Raw genomic sequence first — 1,868 nt, 5'->3', positions numbered from 1 at the left:
AAAAAAAAAAAGTTGGTACCTGACAACTTTCCCAGTGCTTTCCCCCATTTTTTAAATTGCTCTTCTGTTTTAGAATAAGTTTATTATAAAATATTAGATTTATATTTGAATTTTGAATGTCCTATGTCATGTCATAGACAAATAATAATTGCAGAAATCAACATCTTTATTTTTTGTTGACACTTTAGTTTTAATTTCTTTTTATTTCATTTACTTTTAGAAGGTTTGCCTATATTTCTAACAAAGCAGGGACCCTAAGCTTTTTATTATGTCTATTATATAAACTTGAAGTTTGACTCCATTCTCTTTGTTCTGAGTCTGTCTGTATACTTCCTTACAGTGAAAGGTCGCTTGTACTGAGTTTTTTTTTATGTTGAATGTGTGGCTAAATTTACTTGAGTAAAAGGAAAAGAATTTACTACTATAGTTGGAGACACTAGAGGGTGCTATAAGAGCATATATGTGACCCTCAATTGCCAGTTACCATTGATTTTAAGTAACATATCCATCCACAAGTTTAGTTATAATAAACTCATGCTTATTTTATTTTCTTAGCCTACATGTATGGAGCTGCCAGAGGAACTGCTTCAACTCAAGGACTTTCAGAAACAGCGCAGAGAGAGAGCTGTAAAAGAATATAGGGTGAATGCACAGGGACTCTTAATAAGGACAGTGGTACATCCAAAGAAATTAGTGACAGAAACAGCAGGAAAAGAGAGAGAAGTCAGAGGTTTCTTGTTTTGTAAAAATTCTAGGACAGATAAATCTCCAAGTTTTACATCTCGCGAATATCTTGAGGATATGAATTTTCTGAAAGAAGAATATAAGAGTAAACAAACTACAGAACTTCAACATCTACTTCCCAGAAAGGAAGGGGAAGCCAGCGAGGATTCCCGCAACAAACTCATTTGCCTGGAGTCAGAGGGGTCAGAGGACCAGAAAATAACTCAAAAAGAAAACTTTACAATACCCCAACCTGAGTTGCAGGCAAGTTTATCTTTGAAAGAGGAGATAGAACAGTTATTAATGGTGAAAAACAAGGAAGATTTAAAATGTTCAAAACAGGATGTTTCAGTGTCTCCTTCTCTTGTTCAGGAAACCACAGTATTTCCAAGTGATGCCTTTCATCCTTTAAGAAGAACTGTGCTTTCCACACTTCCTCCCTGTCCAGCCTTGGAGAAGACTGATCCCTGGATAAATCCTTCTCTAAATGAGCCTTAGAGATTTGCAATTTGTTCTTAAGGCCAGAAAGGTATCCCATTTCCCCTGCCATCAGGACCTTCCACAGTACTTAAATTTCTTACATTGTAAATTTAGTAATGCATCAGTCACAGGCTTCGGGGAAGTTTATATCTTCTTGCTTACTCCTGCATTCCTGGTATTTGGATAGAGTAGGAATGAATAAATTAAATGGAAGAAGTAAAATTTCTGATTATGCTATGGTACAGAAATGTTCCCAGTGGCCAGAGTGAATTATTTCTTATAATTTGGGCTTAGAGGATTTGAAGAAAGGAACAATCTTGGGTTTAGTATCAGGAAGAATCCATAATTTCAAAATTTGGGTTTTTGGTTTTTTTTTTGGCTTTTAGATTGGTTTAAAAGGAGTTGATAAAACTATTAGTCATAAGTTTTTTTAAAAGTTGTACCTGGCTCGGCGCCCATAGCACAGTGGTTACTGCACCAGCAACATGCACCAAGGCTGGCAGTTCAAACCCGGCCCAGGCCAGCTAAACAATGACAACTACAACAAAAAAATAGCCGGGCGTTGTGACAGGCGCCTGTAGTCAGCTACTTTAGAGGCCGAGGCAAGAGAATCGCTTAAGCCAAAGAGTTTGAGGTTGCTGTGAGCTATGACACCACAGCACTCT

At 37.0% G+C, this 1,868-nt stretch overlaps 1 protein-coding gene across 1 annotated transcript in view; it reads left to right on the top strand.

Annotated features, from left to right (window-relative positions):
* Positions 1–1,669, top strand: part of EXD1 (exonuclease 3'-5' domain containing 1) — a 41,045-nt gene extending 39,376 nt beyond the window's left edge. Inside the window, 1 exon segment of the mRNA XM_023514254.1 lies at positions 556–1,669. Within this exon segment, the coding sequence (XP_023370022.1) occupies positions 556–1,221 (666 nt within the window). The 3' untranslated portion in view covers positions 1,222–1,669.
* The last annotated feature ends 199 nt before the right edge of the window (positions 1,670–1,868 follow it).

The sequence above is a fragment of the Otolemur garnettii genome, unplaced genomic scaffold (assembly GCF_000181295.1).
Source record: "Otolemur garnettii isolate 467f Iridium unplaced genomic scaffold, OtoGar3 scaffold00050, whole genome shotgun sequence".
In the NCBI taxonomy this organism is placed as follows: domain Eukaryota; kingdom Metazoa; phylum Chordata; class Mammalia; order Primates; family Galagidae; genus Otolemur; species Otolemur garnettii.
The sequence above is the reverse complement of the archived record's forward strand: the minus strand, read 5'-3'. Positions and strand labels throughout refer to the sequence as shown.